This window comes from Acromyrmex echinatior, chromosome 10 (genome assembly GCF_024713525.1).
Source record: "Acromyrmex echinatior isolate Ae372 chromosome 10, ASM2471352v2, whole genome shotgun sequence".
Taxonomy (NCBI): Eukaryota; Metazoa; Arthropoda; class Insecta; order Hymenoptera; family Formicidae; genus Acromyrmex; species Acromyrmex echinatior.
Window position 1 is genome coordinate 5,801,675 of NC_141861.1, and position 20,904 is coordinate 5,822,578.

The 20,904-nt window shown below is 27.2% G+C and overlaps 3 protein-coding genes across 3 annotated transcripts; all 3 read left to right on the forward strand.

The window, feature by feature from the left end:
• The first annotated feature begins 719 nt into the window (after nt 1–719).
• LOC105151375 (trypsin 3A1) lies at nt 720–7,031 on the forward strand. Its single transcript, XM_011065053.2, has 7 exons — nt 720–906; nt 1,496–1,661; nt 2,265–2,424; nt 2,506–2,711; nt 3,137–3,357; nt 3,692–3,749; nt 5,426–7,031. The coding sequence occupies exons 1-7, from the start codon at nt 829–831 to the stop codon at nt 5,557–5,559; spliced, it is 1,023 nt and encodes a 340-aa protein (XP_011063355.1). The 5' UTR covers nt 720–828; the 3' UTR covers nt 5,560–7,031.
• Nucleotides 7,032–7,843: 812 nt separating this feature from the next.
• LOC105151374 (juvenile hormone acid O-methyltransferase) lies at nt 7,844–13,784 on the forward strand. The gene is given in 5 exon segments (XM_087410425.1): nt 7,844–8,770; nt 8,854–9,025; nt 11,436–11,568; nt 11,710–11,908; nt 12,227–13,784. Coding segments are annotated over 5 exon segments (876 nt in total). The 5' UTR covers nt 7,844–8,583; the 3' UTR covers nt 12,412–13,784.
• On the forward strand, nt 13,545–19,492 carry LOC105152127 (juvenile hormone acid O-methyltransferase). Its single transcript, XM_087410422.1, has 6 exons — nt 13,545–14,021; nt 16,848–17,110; nt 17,230–17,401; nt 18,527–18,659; nt 18,974–19,121; nt 19,311–19,492. Exons 2-6 carry the CDS (start codon nt 16,888–16,890, stop codon nt 19,490–19,492), a joined length of 858 nt encoding a protein of 285 aa, XP_087266548.1. The 5' UTR covers nt 13,545–14,021; nt 16,848–16,887.
• Nucleotides 19,493–20,904: the final 1,412 nt, after the last annotated feature.

The window sequence follows — 20,904 nt, forward strand, 5'->3', positions numbered from 1 at the left end:
TTGTAAATTGTACTTTCTTTTAGAAAAAAAGCGCTACCAATTTGCTCAATGAATACGTATTTGTAGAAAGTGTCACATGGAACAATGACAAAAATAAGAATCTCGGCAGTATTTCGCACGCAACATAATAAAGTAACGAGTGAGATTCTTGCAATTATTTTGCTCGCGTAATTTATTAGCAACAACGGTTCATCACTGTAATAATCCATCGCCCTCATTATCACTATCATCATTATCATCATTATCACGACGTCATTATTGTCATTGTCATTGTCGCTGACACTGTCGTCGTGGTTATACCGCGACAATGAATCGGAACGGCCGTGGGGCGCGGTGGCATTCGCGTTCATCCGCTGACGAAATTGACATTGATCCAGTCTCGGTCGATCCCTGAAATGAAGGGTCGCTGTGAAAGGAGGTGGACCGAGTTGACATTGGACGTTCGTGGTGGCCGATGGTCGATTGCGCCACAAACTGTCACGCTTATGTGTACACGCGCAAACTCTCATTGTGCTTGTACCCGAGGCGGTACTTGTGCAGGTGAGACAACGGGCGCGTACACCGACCGACCGGGTGATTTAAAAGCTGTCACATGCAACATCTGCCAATGCAAACGCACCACTCAAGGTTGACGATCCCCACCGAGACACGTCGCTGGGCTTTTTCATTAGTTATAATTTACTATAAAACGGCAAAACAGTCGAGATACTTTTAGACTTTTCACGGTACCGGTATAAGCACGTGCGCGGGTCCGAATTTTCCAACAACAAATAAGTTTACGCGTATTGGCAAGGATTAATTAAACTGGAAACCGCACGCGTATACAACATGGACAGTTATGCAAGAACAAAATACATTCCTGTGCTGTTTCTATGTCTGGGTTGTTGTTATGCATTGCCTCGTGTGGTAAGTTAAACAATTATTATTTAAATGGACAATGTTTATGAGAAGACATTAATGTAATTGTAGCAATGACAATATCTTGTTTTCGTTTAGTTTAAATTTGCATTTAAATAAAACTTAAAAGAACGTAAAATTTTTAACTACGTTCTTTTCATAAATATATTAAGTTTCATATCCGTAAACTGTAAAATTTACTCGTTAAGGAAGAACACTCTGGTTTGCTCATTACTAGATTACTAATCTTCATATAATTTATTTTTATTAGGTGTTGGAATTAATTCGTAGCGTTTTTAATGAAAGAATGTTATTTATTTCACATGAGCATTAAAAAATACATTAATGAAAGTACTTCCCATCACTTGTAAAACGCTACGAATTAATTCCAACACCTAATATTTTTTCTTTCCATTTCTGCAAAAGTACAAATAATCCATAAATAATATTTTTCTTTTCGAAAATATTACAAAATATTATTGCAACAAATTGTCAGTATGTTATAATTTCATCATTTCATTATGATATTTGCGAAAGAAAAAACTTATAGAATTAATAATTTTGAAATATCTGTGTTCACATATTCTTTCCTTTATAGACATTATTAAACAATGGACGGGATTTGCCTACCTCAAATGCTCAAATACACTACAATATTACAAATGCAGAAGTTGATCCTCCGACAATAGATGAGGTGTCTTACGTCGATTTTGAGCCTGCGTTTACATTCCCTTCCAAAAAGCCAAATGTTTGCAATGATTGCGGTAAATGAAAATATCTGAACTAATGTTTAATTATCGTGTATTTCATTAGAAGTCTACGCAAGAAACACACAGAGAACATTATAAGAACATAAACATAAATACTCGTAAATCTTTTATACTCTTATATTATAACAACAGAATAGATACAATCATGCATGTTCCAACTTCAATCGAGAAAATTATATACAACAATCTGTTTCTGTTACATAATAAGCATACAATATAATAAGCGTGATTCCATTTTAATGTAAATTAATGAAATTAGTAAATATATATCATGTAAAAGCATTCATGCATAGTAGGAATATAAAATTGTCATATAAAATAAAATTATAGCATTAAAATATATTCTTCTTTACACAATTTTATACATGATGCTACAACTTACGTATTAAAGTAATAAAACAATTATTTTCATTTTTGTAATTTTGTTTTTACATAATATACAAGATATTAAAAGATTCGATTTAATGAGATTATTCTTTTAAATGAAAACTTAATTAGTTTTGCGCATCATTGTAAATAATTAGCGTGTGTCGAATAAAATTGCCCAATTTTATTGATTATTCAAGTTATGAATAATCATGTATTAACGCATTACAGTTTGCGGGCTTGGGAGAAAAACGAGAATTGTTGGTGGCAATATTACTAGCGTTTATGAATACCCTTGGCTTGTTAGCATGAGTAAAAAGGGCACATTTTACTGTGCTGGAAGTGTAATAACACGAAAGCACGTACTTACTGCAGCTCATTGTTTGCAAGGGTATGTGTCAAGCAATTACACTCATATATTTAATTCCAGAATTATATTACAACATATCTATATGATTAAAATTATTTTCAGATTTGATATTAAAACCATCAAGCTTGTTTTGATGGATAGCGATCGTTCCTCGATAAGCAGAAACGCTATAGTTCGACGTATTAAATCGACAATCATTCATGAGAATTTCCACAGTTATACTTTTAATAATGATATCGCAATCATCGAGATGGATGAACCCGTATCTGTGAATGGTATTGTACGAACAGCATGTTTACCAGAAGGCAGTAAGTTATTTTTAACATCAACAAAATGTATTTCTAATATAATATTACATTTACTAAAAGTTTAACATTTAAGTTTCATTGATTCTCAATCATTCTCAATCTTTCCTTTTATGTGATGCATTTTTCTCATAAATTAATTATTACACACAAATATGTGTGTGCATTGTTATGTTTTGTATATTATTATGTTATTTACTTAAATGACAACTAAATTAATTATTGTCTGCAAAATAATAGTCAATAAATCGCGCAAACGCTATTAATTATTAATAGGGAATTATCTTCATTGAACAAGTTTTGAATTTTTTATACGTTTTTAAATTTCACTATGCTTAAACATTTAAATAACAGATTTTATTTCAATAGAATTTATGTTAATGCATAATCGGTCGTAATAGATATTAATTTGAATTTGAATATTACAGAAACAATTGACTATACCGGAGCGCTCGCTACTGCAGTGGGATGGGGTCGAACAGGAGAGACCAAGCCGGTAAGTAACGAATTGCGAAAAGTCAATCTGCCAATCTTATCACAAGAGGAATGCGATCAAGCTGGATATGCAAAGGATCGTATCACTGAAAATATGTTTTGTGCCGGCTACATACTACATCCGGAGGGAGCGGTAGGACGAGACGCTTGTTTTGTAAGTGTTAATCACAGTTTGAAATAAAAATAAATGACACTTTTGAATTAAAGATATCTTTAGTGAACATAAAAAACATGTGCACATATGCATGTGTGCAGGTGTGTGTAAATTATTTACAATATTAACGGAGGATCGTCTTTTTTTTTTAAGATCTCGTTAATAAAGTTTCTAGTATTCAACATTATATGTAAATTAATATATGATTTAATTTATTACATTACCGTATTAATTATCAATAATAAACAATAATTTAAAAATGTCTTTTTCAAAGAATAAAATATATTATTTTTTTATATATTATTTCTGAATATATTTTTATTTTCGTTTTAAGGGCGACAGTGGTGGTCCTTTACACGTTAAAGGAATTTACGGACAGCTTGAAGTAGTAGGTACGTATTTAATAATAATAAATTAAAATGTTATTTTATACACAGGGTGCCCCACGTAACTGTGATCACGATTTTTCCGGCATTTCCAATGATCTGACAAAAATTGGTTTGGACAAAAGTTAATCAATTTTCAATCGGCTACAAATTGCAATATTATTAAAAATTTGCAAAATACTCTTTTTTAGAAAAAAATGACAAGGTCACCCTAATTTTTTTAAATGGCACTACATATTTTTTACTTCATAATATTGTAACTGTGGCGTCAAGACGAGTTTAATAACCTGCTATACTATGATCTTGAGAAGATCTTACAGTTATGAGATTAATGAACGGAAACGTTTTCGTGAAAAATTATTTTATTTGTATTAAATTTTTTGTATGGACTATTCTACAGTAGAAAAAGATTTTCGTATCCATCCGTATCTGTACGGATTCGCTGCTTTAAATGTTCCATATTTTGAATTGATATCACGTAGACTATTGATTGAAATGATCAGACAGAAAAAAATCTAGTGGTGACAAATCGAGGGACCAAGGTGGCCAAGAAATTGGTCCGTAAGTATCCAACCAACGTTCTCCGTATTTTGAATTTAGATATTGAACAACAATCCGAACGTTATGAGATGGACAACCATCTTGTTGGAAATAAATACATTGCACATCATTCGGAAGCACTTGCAACAATGTTGGAAGTTGAGAACGAAGAAAATTTAAGTAAGTTTGGGCTGTCAAATTCTGTGAATAAAAATAAGATTCAATCAGATGACCGTTTACCAGACCACACCAAACATTCACTGTAACTTTTTGTTGAAAATTATGTTCTCGGAACCAATGGGGATTATCCTTTGACCAAAAGTGATGATTATGATGCTTAATTACATCATTATTTGAGAACTTACATTCATCTGTCTATAGCATATTCTGTAATATTTCAGGATTACTTTTATATGTGACAAACTAGCCATGCTATAAAATTTAGACGTTGTGAATCAGTTATACCTAAATGTTATACTTTGATTATTTTGTAAGGATGATAATGATTTTGTTTTATCATCTTATGAACAGAACTCTTAGATAAATCAATTTCAGTAACAACTGCACGAATGGAAGTATGCGGATTTTCTTCTAAATATGCTAAGAATATTGTCTGCAGTTGTACTTAAAAGTGATTTGTTCCTTTTCTTCTTTTCAAATTCTCCGTAATTTCTTAAATTCTTTTTAATGTTATAAAACATTGTTGCACACGGATGGTGTCTCTGTGAGTATCTTGTGGCATACAGAATTGCAGCTTCACGTGCATTCCTTTTATAATACATTGACTGAATATTTTGACACCGGTTACAATATTATGTATATAAATAAAAAATATGTAGTGCCATTTAAAAAAATTAAGATGATCTTGATTTTTTTCTTAAAAAAAGTAGTTTGCAAATTTGTAATATCGCAATTTGTAGCCAATTGAAAACTGATTAACTTTTATCCAAATTAATTTTTGTCAGATCGGAAAAATCGTGATCACAATTATGTGCGATACCCTGTATTTATAATTTCAAACTTTTGAAATTTAATTTTAAAACTAAAATAATTTTTTTGTCAGTATAGTTAAACAAAGAAGTGCAGCCGTCTTATATTTATAAAGACCAAATAAAAAAATATATTTTTATGTTTCTTTTTAGGTCTAGTTTCTTGGGGACGTGGTTGTGGAAGACCACATTTCCCTGGAATATTTACGAAACTAACAAATTATATTGGATGGCTTAAAGATCACTTAAACGACGAATGTGTTTGTCCTCCACCGCATCGGCAATAACATAAATTTGTTACTTATTGTTATTTTGTGAAAATTACGCGTAATTATTAGAGAAACAGTAAATGTTGATTTTTATTTTAATATTTATTTGATCATTATATAAGTTCATGAAAGAACAGACAGTAATAAGGAAAAGAATGTTCTGATATTATATCTAACTGTTTTCTTAGAATCATCGTAACATTACTGTATATTTTCGCGCCATTAATTTATTGTAACTATTAATATGTATATATATATATAATATTATGTATGTGTGTATATATATATATGTATATATATGTATATATATATGTAATGTTACATGCATCTAGTCCACTTATACGGGACCTACAGTTTTAAAACGGTTCCAAACAGTCTATTAGAAAAGATTGTCATGGCCAAGATGTTTTTGGTGGTTTGCCATTGCCTTCCGAGAGGTACGACCAAATAAAATTTGATATATGTGTATTCTGGGTGTAATGGGATTTGAATTTGTATCTTTGGCATAAAGAGCAGCCATGTAACTCTCTATGTCATGATCGCCATACACGCCAAAGTATATATAATAAAATATTTATGTACTGCGACATTATGCTACAAATGTCCTGTAAAGTAAAAGAATGTATAGTAATAAAAATATAATTAATTTTTATGTCCATAATAATATTATATTGTATATAAAATGTGTGTTAGATTTACAAGTAATATATTCGGTTATAAATTGGAAAGACTTAAATCTTATTGTGTTTTATTCTTTTCCTTCTCTTTCCATAATTTTAATTTAAAAAGTTACAAAATAACAATAATAAGAATAACAATTAATGTCAAAGAACTCCTTGATATTTAACAATATAAAGACTAAAATGAAAGAGAAATGGAGTCAGCGCGGTAATCGTTGCGCGAGTATAATAATGGAAATATTTATATGTCCATTTTTAATAAACTAAAGTATAACAATATAAAAAGTATAAGTATCAATATAATTCTAATTTAGTACAAGTAGTGCATCAACCATGGTGCCAACATCACAATGAGGTTCTTTAGCTTCATCCCAGTTTATAGATCAGAAAGAAACAAGAATAAAGTGAAGCGAATTGATACAACTTGTGCGTACACATACAGTAGTCAACCAATACAATATAATATAATATAATATTAAGTTTGACAATTGGATGAAGTAATCAAGAGTGATCCAAATAATTTTTTCGTCAAATGAAAAGAATAAAATGTAACAGTTGTTCACTCTTCAGTCACACGCAGGCAAATAATTTTATTATGTTGAGGTGTATTATAAGTATATAACACGAATAGTTATATAACACGATATCTTCATACGTTTATAAAAGTATGTCTATAATTATTAAGCATTGAAAACGTATCTTTATTTATAACCCATAATATGAATTAATTATAAAATATGGTTATAATATGGAAATGAAAATAATAAAATATTATTATTAGACGTATAACATTTTAGTCATAAAGGTGTATATGAAAAAGTTACAGCGATTCCGTGTTACATTAACATTTATTACAGACAGTATAAATCTAACTAATTCTATTCAGATATTTAAATCACTTTAAGTTAAAAAGTTTACTTTTCTATTATATAAAACAGAAATTTTCTACTTTAAAATACATTTTTCACTTTTCAACTTTTCACGCGAAGCGACTCTCACTCCACCTCATGCACATATTAAAAAACTAAATAATGTAAAATAAACATTTTTTATAAACATTAAACAAACGTTTAAAAAAAATTTCAAGAACTTTTATTTCAAACAAATAATTAATATAAAATAAACATTTAAAAAAATGTTTATTCAAACCATTATTTCAAATAAAAAATGAATTTAAAATAAACATTAAATAAACGTTAAATGAATGTATGTATGTATGTACATATATTTGTTTTTTCCCTTAGGATTATATATTATTTACAATAGCACTTATACTAACTTACACACTAACTTACTTTAATTTAATCTAATCTACAATTATTCCTCTCTCCCTACTCGCTCGCTCCGCTACTCTCTCTGCCTATTCTCTATGGACTTTCAGTTTACATTTTTTTTATATGCTTCCTGCCAACTACTTTCTCCTTCATTCCAGCTCCTGCATTCCTCCCACACATGCTCCCAAGTCTCCCTTTGCCCTCCGCACAACCGACACATCCTCCTATTCTCTTCCTCCCAATAGTTTTATTTATTCTCTTCCTCTTCTTTCCATCATCTCATTTCCAAGCCTCAACTTTGCTATCCTCTTGCCTACCTACTTTCCTTCCATCCTTTCTTCAGATATTTTAGCACTCTTTCCTCCTTTATAGATTCATATCATCTATTAAATCTCGATTTCCTTATCCGTTCCCATCTTTCATCCCTCTGCCTGATCTTTTCCCTCTCTTCTAATTCCTCGTACTTTCTGTCTCTCTCCATTCCCTGTCTCTCCCATTCCTCTATCCTTAAAAAAGTCCCCTCTCCCTCTCCCACTTCGTTACGTCTCTTCCCTCTAGCGCCCTTTCTCTTATTTCTTTCCTACATGTCTGCGTTAATTCGCTTCCCTTTCCCATATCCAATCTTTCTTTAAAATCCCATGCCCTCTTCCCCGCTCTGTTTTTCATCATTTCCCTCTGCATTTCTTCTCTTACTAAATACCCCGGTATCCTTTTTCAAGCACCCATTAAGAATCTTAAGAATCTTTCCCGCACTTTTTCTATCCCCTCTCTTTCTTTCCCATATCTCCACTCCATACCCCATCACTGTCTATACTAATGTGTCAAACATGTGTCCACACCCTTCTTCTCCAACTTCCGCCAAATCTCCTCTTCCCTATCCCCCATTTTGTTCTTCGGCTATGACTGTTCTCCGACGCTATTCGGCTCGCGGTGAGTGCATATATTTCCCCCGTTTTCATTAGGAAGCTTATCTCCATTCTTCGATCTTAGCTTTAGCCTCATAATATTTTAAGGTGGCAAAGAGTATATAAACTAGAAGTAATACTGCAGCACATTACTTCTAAAACCACAGTAAAGTTGAGAAAGTCATGGCAAGTCCAAAAGATTACAGCGCGTCTAATAAAGTTCAAAGATGTAGAATATTGGCTATAATTGAAGAGTTTGCCGATAATCTAGTGAAAATAAGTGGAAAGTGTATGGACATCGGTTGCGGTCCTGGAGATACAACAAAGGAACTTTTGTTACCGAGTATAAACTTCAATGGACAAATAATTGGTAAAAAAATAATAAATTGTAAAATTATAATATGACAAAAATCGACATTATAAATAATTATTCAATTAAATGCTTTTGCTAAGGTATGGATATTTCGGAGAGCATGATTAAATATGCAAATGATACATTTAAAGACGAAAAACGGCTTCAATTCGACACATTAAATATTGAAACTAAAAATTTACCTAAGAAATATATTTCACAATTTAATCATGCATTTTCGTTTCACACTTTACACTGGTGCAACGATATCCAGTAAGTAATATACTATATAAAATATAATTTAATCTAAAATATATTTAACTTTTAAATAATAAAAATTAAAAGGATTTCCGGAATTCAAATAAGTCAAATAAAAAATAGAGCTATACCCCGTTAAAAATTCTTGTAAATCTTTTGTACTAAATCTTAAAAGAGTTGTACATGATCAATCAAGATTACTAAATAGACGTACATGATCATAAAAAAATCTTATATAATTTATTTATGAATCTTACTAGTAATTTTTAATGACCTTAGGAATCTGGAATGAATCGTACATAACTATTTATATCATAAAAAAAAGATCTTACATTAGCCTTATAAGAAAGTCTTTAAAAAAAATTTTTTTTTAAGTAGTTTCTTTACAGGATCAACCAAGAATATGGTATTAAGGGGAGATTCTAGTCTAGAGCTCCAAAATTTATATATTTTTTATCAATTTTTTTTTATAAGGAAAGGAAAGAGATATCAAAATAATGCTTTTTGCATTTCAATATACAAAAAATTTTTTTTATTTTTAGAAATGTAGAAAATTGCGACTGTAGCATACGGATGCATCAAAGCGTGCGACACGTACGTGGCTAATTAGCGGAAAATCTTGATTGTCGACAATTTATCTGAGACAAAAAATCAATGAAATTATTAAAATATATTAAATTTGTGGGGCCACATAAACCTCATTTCATTTGAAAAATTTGAAAATTTACAGAATGGCAACCATTTGAAATTAAGTGTCAATTTTCACGAACTTTTTTTCATTTCCAACCTGTTCAAAAAAATAGTTATTTTGGAAAATTTATGACATTTCTAAGTTCATGGCCTCATAAAAATTGTCTATTTTACGTGGGAAAAAAAACTTCATGTCAATCAGATGATTGATTGAAGCTGTAGGATTTCCCGCCAGTTTGAAAAACGTGAATTCGAAAAAAATGCGTTTATAGTTTTTTTTTATGATAACAATATTTATTTTTTTGTTAACAATTTTTTGCTTAATTTAATCAGCGATTCCTGGCCCTAATAACAATTTCCCCTCCTGTTCGAAGAAAAAATTTTGCTGCATTTGAGCCCCCCCTTTTCTTTCGATTCTTGCTTGTTTTGCGCGTAATATCGTTAAGTTCATTTAATTTTCGATCGATGCAAAATCCAGTTCAACAAGTCATAAATTGCTTTAAAATTTTGAATATTGCAAAATTCTTTTAAAGACATACTCTACACACTTTAGAGATGCAAAAAATGTAAAAAAAAAATCGATTTTCATCTTCCAAAAAATCTCCCCTTAATTATGTATGATTCCTAAGTGTTACATGAAAGATCATGTATCTTAAAAAACATACAGTTATACATATAGTTACACGAAATAATTTATCTTTCAAGTTGGAATCTAGCATGAATCGTACACGATAATTTATATAGCAATGAAAAGATTTTAATTGCTAATTTAGCCTAATAAGATACTCTTAAGAAATAATTTCTTTACATGATCGCTCCAGAGTAATGAACGTATTAATCATCTCAGTAAACAAAATGGAATTATTGAATAAACAGAAACTGGATTAAATATATAAAACGAAAAAGAATTAAGAAAAATTAAAAAATTCATTAGAATATTAAAGATGAATGAATAAAAGATTGAAACGTAAATTATCCCTGTGTTAATGAACTGATAAATTATAATTTCGCTATAATGGCGTAGGCATTTTATGCTCCTTTCCTAAATTAAGTTTGATTTAATCGAGAAGCTGTTATTCAATTTATGTAAAAAAAATTTCATTTTAGCTAAAATGAATTCTTTTAAATCCTACTCAACTCCTTGCTTATCCCAACCCATTTTACAATATTTACTGGGATACGGGCAGTAAATCACACAAAATTCCAATTGTTTCAGTGTTCTTGTAATATTTTCATAATGACATTCCAGTTATATTCATGCAAAGTTTAACCTGCGCGCAAGATTCATATAACATGCGTGTAAGAGTCATGTAACATGTTTATAAGATTCATATAACATGGATGTAAGATTCATGCAAGATTTTTAATTTACCTATAAATATTATATGCGATATATATTTTTATACGATCTTGTATATTTTTGTCCGAAATGAATCTTGGAAGATCATACAAGAATTTTTCTTGTAAGAATTTGCAGCAGAGTAAGTATCAATTCGATTGTAAGCACAATCAACTTAATAAGAACTCATTTTAATTAGTGACATATATATAGAGTAGCACAAATCACAGTTATTGCAATTCTTATTGATTAAAATTCTTAATTCTTATTGTCTAAAATATAAATAAACTTTTTAATCAAACTTAAATTAATTATTTCTTTCAATTTATATTTATGCATGTGCGTATGTATCAAATTTAGAATAGAACTAATCAAATTCTCTGTTTCATTTAACAGACAAGTCTTAGAAAATATTTATCAAATGCTACAACCTGATGGAACTATGCTTGTGCATATAATAGCATCTCATAATGTGTATGACGTTCTCAGAATTTTGGCGTGGGACACTCGTTTTGCATCATATATGCCTGTAATATATTATTAAAATATAATTATAATTTAATTTGTTTTTTAATTATTTTTAATATTTTTATTACATGTTTTATAAAAAATTCCTTTTAATTTAATTTTAAATTTTTAGTCATTAATTATTACTCTTAATTTTATAAAGGAAGCTATGAAAAATATTTCGCCATATCAAGAGTCAAAAAATCCTCGCAAAGAGTTGAAAGAATTACTTAAAAATATCGGATTTACAGTTTATCATTGCAGTCTTCGAGAGGTCAGCTATAGCGATAAAAAATCAGAATACTTAGTCAGTAAGTCATTTAAAAATATATAAAAAGTAATTTTCTGTTATAAAATTATTAGTTTCTTAAAAGATCTTCCATATTTTTCATTTATTTATAATTTATAATATTAACTAAGTTTTTATTATATACATATGGATATAATAGAATAAGACTTTTTAAAAATTAACAAATTAAAGTACCAAAAATTTCCGGGAAGTAAAAGTTAACGCGATAGTTAGTGCACTAGTATAATATTAGACATAAATTTATATTGTCTCTTTTATTAAACATACATTTTCTTTCGCGTTTCGACTTGATTTAGGTCATTCAAATCTGATGACCGTTGACTCTTACTTCCCGGAATTTTTTGATACTTTACTACATGTTTTTTAATAGATTCAATACTATCCATCTTGAAATTTCTTGATGATATGCCAAATGTTTTGGTGAATGACTTCAAAAATATATTTCGACACGAATATATGAGAAGAATGATTAACTACAAATCAATATATAATAATGAAGAACATACATTGGATTTATATAAAGAATTAATAGTTTATGCACAAAAGATTATATAATAATTGCATAAACGTACATATGATCGTACAAACATCAACAGTAGAAGATATAGTATAACATTACAACATTAATTTCTGAACTAACAAATATTTATATATTAATATTGTAATCAATACTATTAATTAATAAATTCTTTGTAATTCACATCTTATATTGTTATATTCCATATCTAGATTGATACATAGAATATGAAATCAAATTTTAAGGAATTAAACTTTTGTAAATAAGAATCATGTATACACGTACGTACAGTCAAAGTGTAAAGCTTTACATAAAGCTAAACATATAAATCTTAATTATTGTTTGATAAAAAACTGAGTTTTATATTCTTTAAAAATTTAATATATACGTACAATTTTATTACGTACAATTTTAGTAATTGGAAATTAATGCAAATAAAAAAATCATTGTATCATACAAGTTGCAATTGTTAATTATAATATCAGTTTAATCTAATATTAATGTCATACTACAAAATAATTCTTTAGTATAAGTATACTAAATAGTTACTTGCAAATGTAAATTTAAAATCTTAATAAAAAAATGTATTTAATTTTATTCCGTAAATAAACATACAAATCCAATCAGCACATAATATAAAAAAATATTTTGTAAACATTTATTTAATGTAAAAATATTAAATAAGTATTAAGAAAATATTTTTCAAAAATATTGTGTGGTGATTACGAAGTACTTAACTAAAAACTACAAAAAATATGTACTAATAGATAATACAAAATATATACTGTACTATAAAATACTAAAAGCAAATTAAAAACTTATATTTCGTTTTTTAATTTAAAAAGAATTATTTTGTCTATATGTTAATATTAAAACATTTAAATATTTTAAAAGTATGCTAAGAAATACATACAGTATACATTTTACTTGACATTTGCATTGCTTATGAAATCCTTTTAATTTTGTTGTTTAAACAAATATTAAACAAAGAAATTATGCTTGTGAGCGCCAAGTGCAATGCCAAGTACGCTCGAAATATGAAAGATAATGAATAAAGGAAGGAGATAAATATTGCGCATGCGTTTGATCTCGGTAAGTTGTTTGCTTTAAATACCGTGTTACCGTCAGCATTCATCAGAAGTCAGTACATACTTTGATAGTTCATACGTTTAGTACATACTTTGATTACTTGTCAGTAGGATTATACTTTGAGATTTAAAAGAATATTTTTATCTTATTATTAGTAAAGAAAATTTTCTACAATTGCAAAGTAAATATTTTGTTAACACGGACAATAACTTTTTAAGTGATGACTAGTTTCTTGAATACGTATCTATCATACGTTAGATGAATAATATTACGAACAATACAGCTACAATACAGCACAAGTAGCTAATATAGCATACGAAAAGATACACATGAGCTGTAATTTCTCTGATAATTTATAAATAGTGCATTTTTGTAGTCATTCTCAAAAATAATTAATATTTATTATAGTTTATATACGTATATTCAAAATAACAATATTGTGAAAAGTAATATTTTTACTTTTGTCTGCAAAGTTTTGTATGTGTCTCCTAAAAGCTCCTTAAAGTATCAAATAAATTATAAATAAGTTGCCGTAATCAACGTTATATTCATAATAAAGGTACGTAAATTGCAACGTGATTATATAGGGTATTAGTTAAGTATGTTGCCATACTCAACAGAGCGATTCTTTGGTTTATTTCAAATAAAAAAGTCCATAACATGTATCTTAAACGGCATAATTTCTGAAATAAAAAAGTTTCGAAATAAAAAAGTTCCAAAATAAGAATCCATTAACAAAAAGTTGGTCTTTATATTCTGATTTTGACTTTGTCACTTTATTTATAGTTGTGCGAATAGTAACTCATGTGAAGCAAGGCATATTTATACAAGAAGATATCTCCAACACAATTTACCGTTTCGTCAAACATTTGCGAACATTCACCTGTATTTCGGAAACTAAGCCGTTTAGGACATATGTTTATATGGACTTTTTTACTTGAAATAAACTAAAGAATCTGTTAGGTATGGCAACACCCAGTATAATAATTTGATTTTCATTATTTATTTATAAATACAATGTCCATCGTTATAGTTTGGGAAAGATGGCTTGCAACCTAGTAATACGCACACATTGTTTTTCTTAATTATAAAAATTTTTGTTTGATTTCCTTAATTTAAATGAATTAGAACTTTTACATTAATATTACAGTTTTTTTTATAATTAAAGTTATAATTTATAATTATAAACAAATTATACAATTTTGTATATACATTTGTGTATATACGAAATTATGAATTTTATTTAGCATTTTACAAAACGTTACATACACTTTTAACATAAAATATGTAGGGTAATAGTCCGTATAATATTATAATAACCTTTTTCCTGACAAGTAAGATAGTCAATTCAAATTGATATAAATCAAATTTAATATTTTGATAATATTAAATTTCTGTTAGGTGTTCTCTTTAATTTCGTATCAGTACTTTAAGCTTCAGTGAAGAGACATAACAAACTCACTATTAAAAAGTAACAAAATTCAGTAAAATTAAATTTTTTGTATTTAAAAACTATGGTCATATCATACCTGAGATTATCCTATTAAAAACCATAATAGCGATCTGTACCGGCAAAAATAGTAATCGCTGTAAAAAAAATAAGAGCTAATAAGACGAAGTAATGTAAAAAAGTTCTAAAAAGAAATGAAACTTTAGTATATTTCTTCATCTGTTTCCAAAAAAACGAAGAGACATGTATTTCGTACAAAAATGATAATAAAATTAATAGTAAAATAATAGCAACAAATAAAAGATATTTTTATATTAAAAAATTCGACTGTATACTATATACAATATTGCATTACAATATTGCAAACAAAACTAAAAAATTTCTTCTTAAAATTTCTTTTAATTATTCATTTGTTTAATTTATTATTTATTATGTTATTTTTTATATATTAAAAAAATTTATAATACAATGTATAAAAGTAATAATGTGTAAGATTTCAATATCCAGATTGGATCTGAAAATCATTATCTGATTTTATATTCGTATACAGAAAATTTTCGTCCATAAATTTATAAGTAAAAACATTAAAAAATTTTTATTGATTATAGTATGTTTTATATAATATATAAGCATAACTTCAGAAACGAATTCAGGACACAAAGATAAAACAAAAAAATCTGTATCTGTTCCATTATTATTCAAAAAAGTGATGACTTGCAGTTAACAGCGAAAATTATCTACGTACGAGAAATAGCTAAAATAAATAAATTTCTAGCAAATACTAAATACTACAATATTGGATATGTATTGCATTTAATCATACACGTGGCAGAGATAGAATTTAGATTTGTGCCATAAATTTTATACGTATAATTTTTTATCAGATACAAAAACATAATTATTTTAGCTGTTACAGCAAACTTTTTTTGCGTGATCTGCTTCCAATAGTAAGTTTTTTTAAGCTATCATATTATCTTCAAAAATGTGATAGAAGACGGATTATCGCTGTTTTTTTATACTTTTGCTAATGCGTTCTATAGAATATCGATGTTTTTTTGTAAACCTTAGCCGTTTATGTCATCAGGGAGAGGGGGCATTGATATCATTAATCTTGCTTTAGAGTTGTTTCGTGTTTCATTAATATTTATTAAAAACTGTATAAATCTAACTAATTCTATTCAGATATTTAGATTGTTTTAAGTTGCTTACTACTCACAAAATAGAAATGTGTTGTACTAGTTTATTTTGTAAATTGAAAAAATAAAATTAATAATACTAGTTTATTTTGTAAATTGAAAAAATAAAATTAATAAAACACGAAAACGTTACAGTCATTTTCTGTAACTTGGCTAAAGATTGGATGATAAAAATGTTCATATAAACTTTCTGTTATTTTTGTAATCTTACTAGTTTTAAATCTTGGTGGAATTAAACAAGATTTTATTGCGCATAATATGGAGGATCAATCAAAAATCGTCCCTAAATGTTAACATGACTTTCATTTTTTTAAGATGTGAAATATGTCAAATATGTGAAATATATCAAATATATATGTTTTAATGTGATATGTCAAATATATAAAAACTCGAAAAAATAAAATCGAATTATCAAATGTTACAGTTGCATTTAGGGCGTAGACACCATTATTTTACTTATTGCGCGTCTTCGAGAATACAATACTTTGTCTAATTCCATCATGGTCTTAAATTAGTTCTGAAATAACGCTCACTTCTTCTAAAACATCATGTACAGTATTTATATAAAGTTAAAACATCATGTAAAGTTATAATATACATATATATAGATATGTTTTTTGGTATAATTACATTAATTAAAATTTACATCTAAAAAAACAACAGTGTACATATGTATAATGCAAATATTGTATAAATTTGTAAGAATTTAATTTTATTTTTAATATATTTGGTGTCACAGATATCTCCAGTATTTTTGAAGTATATTCTTGTTCTTAATAATGCTGAACATTAATAATAATAATGACGTAATCAAATCTTATAATTCATTAAAATATATTGCAAGTAACACATCGCAAAGAGAAAAAGCAATTGCAATCACTGACGAATTTAATGAATATCTAAAAAATGTATCTGGAAAATGCATTGACATAGGATGTGGACCTGGAGATGTAACAAAAGACATAATCTTACCGGCTCTTGATCCAAATGCAGTAGTAATTGGTAAAAAACAATAATCTATACAAAATATAATATATAGCAACATATTAACATAAATTACTTATAATTATTACTTAAAAATTATATATTGTAAAGTTCATTTAATAATTTTTTATCTATAGGTACAGATATATCAGAAAGTATGATTGATTATGCAAAGAAAAAATACATTAAGGAGAAACGACTCGAATTTGACGTTTTAGATATACAAACTAAAAATTTGCCTACAAAATACGTATCTGAATTTGATCTTGTATTTTCATCCCATACTTTGCATTGGTGCAATGATATCACGTAAGAAAGATTTTTTAATAAAGATAATTCCTTTTATAAAAATTTTTATAAAATAACGTTTATGCTTGACATTGATAATAATATATATAATTTTCTTTAAATTATATATAATAAATGTATATTTTATAATTTTTCTTAATTTTATATTATAAAATAAAATAACGATATATTTAAAAATTAATATTTTTATATTTGTTCAAATAGGAATTACATTAGTAACTTTGTACAATTTGTAAATACAAATATATATTAGACAAAACCATACATTTGCGACTTCGGGAGTTTTTTTTTTCAAAGAAACTACACGGTTTGACATGTTATTTACTTGTTTTAATATATTTTTTTAGCATTAAACGCTAAATTTTCATGATTCATTATCAAGTGTTCTTTGCTCTAATAAAGATTTGATGTTAATTAACATTTGACTATATATCAAGACACAGAATTATTTCGCAGACTACGTAGTTTCATTAAATACACATTATTGTATGTATTTACATATTAATGTAATTTACATATTAACTATTTATACAATTAAATGTAAATACACATTATTATATGTATTTACATTTAATTGAAAAAATAATACTGCAAATACAAACATACGTTACGAAATATTCATTAAATGTGTACGATAAATTTATTCTATTATATATCGTATTTTAATCAGTATTTCATAACGTATGTTTGTATTTGCAGTATTATTTTTACAAATCAAAATTAAACAATCCACCTAAAAACGTTTTTAGGTGGATTGTTTAATTTTGATTTATAAGTTTTATATAAAACACACACACACACACACACACCACACAAAACACACACACACACACATTTGTTCCAAATTATGGTCGGTTGCTATTTGATCTTACGATCTTACTAATCTTATATCAAAAAGTGGAAATAATGTCTACATTATTGAAATAATATTAATAATCAGTTTCATATTGTTGATGATGCTGATAAGTATCTAATAAAATTTTTATTTATCAAAAAATTTAATACATAATATCCACGACAGCAAAATAATTAATGTTAAACCTACAATAATCTACTTAAGCTATTAAATATAAATGTACATTTTTCAAAAATTCATTTTATTTTTTTTTCTTGTTTATTGAATAGACAAGCGTTTGAAAACATCTACCGTATGCTTCGACCCAATGGAGTTATGCTTATACTCTTTGTAACCTCCCATAATATATTTAATGTTCTTGAAAACTTGATATATGATGGCCGTTTTGCACCACACATAAAAGTAAATATTGTTATTTAGTACTTAGATTATTATTTTATTACGTTTAAAAACATATTATTAATTTTTTGAGACTTTGACGGGTATTTTCTTCAAAAATATCAGAAAAATTTCCAGATTATTGTCGTGTCTTTATTCATTGTCAATGTTTCGTGAATCTTGCTATTCACTTCATTGGGGCGAGAAACGTATCAATACTGTATCATGATGAAGTAAACAACAAGGTTTAACGTTGGCATTAGCAATGAACAAAGACATGACGTATTATTAATTATTTTCTATTGTTTACCATTATTTATGAAATATTCTTTATACAGGATGTAAACAAGTATACTTGGCCACTTGGAAAGTCAATCAATCCCCGCAAACAATTAAAAGAATTGCTTCAAACACTCGGATTCACGGTTATTCATTGCAGCCATAGGGATACATTTCATCAAGATGCAAATACGGATAGATTTTTTTGTAAATTTTTTTAATGAAATTTCTTAAAAATAAATTTTTTTATAATTAACTGTATAATTATTAATTGTATCTACTGTACATCTTAAACTTTTATTAATTCATTTATTTAGTTCTATTTAATTAATTAAATTTAATTCTAACATTAAATTAATTTATGACATTGAATTAATTAATCGTTGTTATTTTCAGCTTCTATTATATCATTCCTCGACTTCATTGATTACATGCCAGGTGATCGCAAAGAAGAATTCAAAAAAGAATTCTCTCGTAAATTTGCAGAAACACAGATTATCTATAAACAAAAAAATAAACAGAAAATAGCATTAGATATGTATCGTATGCTAATAGCTTTTGCGCAAAAACAGGCATAATTGTACATGTATATATATATATATATATATATATATATATATATAAAGGTTGAAATATTTACAAAAACCTTTCGCAATATTCAGTGTAGGTTATCATAATAATCTATCTTCACTACTTATCATCTTAACTATTTCTCACTTAAATTAACACTTTTGATATATGTAGATTATATATATATATATATATATATATATATATATATATATATATAGCTTTTGGTATAAAAAGACACAAATAGTCAGCAAATGTACAGTTCAGTATATGAGTTTAACCCATCAGTAAGTATTGTAAGTAGTAATACAAAGTGGACATCAGTAAACATATATCGATAAAGTTTAATTTATATTAGTCAAATAAAGAAAAGTAACGCATTGTATCAAAAAGTCTGTTATACATCTTTAATATTGTTTACACATGCGATATTACGTGTGCATGACTTATGTGATAACGAGTCTAACCAGATTTTATTGTCCAGTTTAATTAAATCCAGTGTTATTATGGCTAAGTTTAGATTCTCATTCGAATAATACTTAGGCACTATTTTGTCCAGGATTGGCAAGTAACGCGTTACTTGTAACGCTGTTACTTTGCTGGTCGTCGTTACCTTGTTAATAACAATTTAATTATGATATTTTGAATTTTTTATGACAGTTTGGTAACATCAGAGTTCATTACTGCAAAAAATAATTCCTAATTTAGAACGTGTTATTTTTTATTCGTTACTTGTAACAAATACTATCAACTTTACCGAAAAATTGCAACAGACAAAAATTATTTATTTTCTTCTCATAGAACTTTACGAATTTTTTCAGAATTTTTTATCAACTTTTTAGTACTGCATTTTCTCATTTTTATCAACATTTTTACTATCAAAAAGTTGATAGTATTTGAGTAAAAAATTATTGTACAATTATATTATATTAATTGTACAATTTGAACATTGAGAAAGAACTCTTTAACCAGCTTAATGTTCAGATTATATTCGTACAATTAACTCAGAACCACACCAAGAATCCATGACTTCAATTTACTGAGGATGACTTAAATAGATATCGATATTGTATTAAATATATAACATTTATATGTACTGGTAACCAAGAAATTATGTATAAAATAATTACTTTTATGTAATAATATATATAATAATATATATGTAATAATTTATGTGATAATATATATAATAATATGTATGTAATATTTATAATATTTATGTAATAATATATGTTAATAGATACGCTATAGTTAACTGCGTTTATTCTCAATTACCCTCATTTCACTTCATAATTAATTTTAACGAATCTGAGAGGTCAAATTAAATATTTGTTTTAATATACTTACATATTGCGTATTCACATTAATTTTAATAAATCATTCATTTTTTGCATAATGTAAATTTTTATAAGAATTTAAT